At 39.6% G+C, this 497-nt stretch overlaps 1 protein-coding gene across 1 annotated transcript in view; it reads right to left on the bottom strand.

Annotated features, from left to right (window-relative positions):
* LOC111252972 (uncharacterized) overlaps positions 1-80 on the bottom strand; it is a 41,707-nt gene extending 41,627 nt beyond the window's left edge. The window contains exon 1 of the mRNA XM_086992542.1: positions 50-80. Coding sequence (XP_086848668.1) covers positions 50-80 — 31 coding nt within the window. The remainder of the gene's footprint in view (positions 1-49) is intronic.
* Between the last annotated feature and the right edge of the window lie 417 nt (positions 81-497).

Here is a 497-nt window from a genome sequence, read left to right as displayed (position 1 = left end):
ACATGTACATATATATATATATATGTGTGGTGATTAGTTCTCGGCGTACCTCCAGCGTCTATGTATTTGCATTTGTTCATTCTGGACCCGCAAAAAATAAACGAAAGCAGTAGGCTTAAGTTTTTAGTTCAAGAGAACACGAGTAGTTGACAAAGCAGCAATAGAAAATTTACGGAAACGTTATTCCACTTTACACATATAGACATAAAGTAAAAGTACGAGTTATTTATATCTAGAATATCTTTCGAAGATTCTCGACGCTGCTAGGTGCTGCGAACGCTACGCCGCGTCTTGTCAATTGATTAACCTCTTTGGGTCCCACGTTTTTAATGAATACACTTACAATGCGGTTAGCGTAAGTTTCAAGTTTAGCATCGTGAAAAACAAACAAGAGAATTAGTCAAAAAAACGCACTGTCCTTCGCGTGCCTGCTTCGTCATGTGTGCGCCAAAGGCCTTACATTAGGTCGAGCGAACGAGAGAAATAGTGGTCTCACT

This window comes from Varroa destructor, unplaced genomic scaffold, assembly GCF_002443255.2.
Source record: "Varroa destructor unplaced genomic scaffold, Vdes_3.0 BEIS01000006.1, whole genome shotgun sequence".
NCBI lineage: Eukaryota > Metazoa > Arthropoda > Arachnida > Mesostigmata > Varroidae > Varroa > Varroa destructor.
This window is presented reverse-complemented; position numbering and strand designations above follow the sequence as displayed.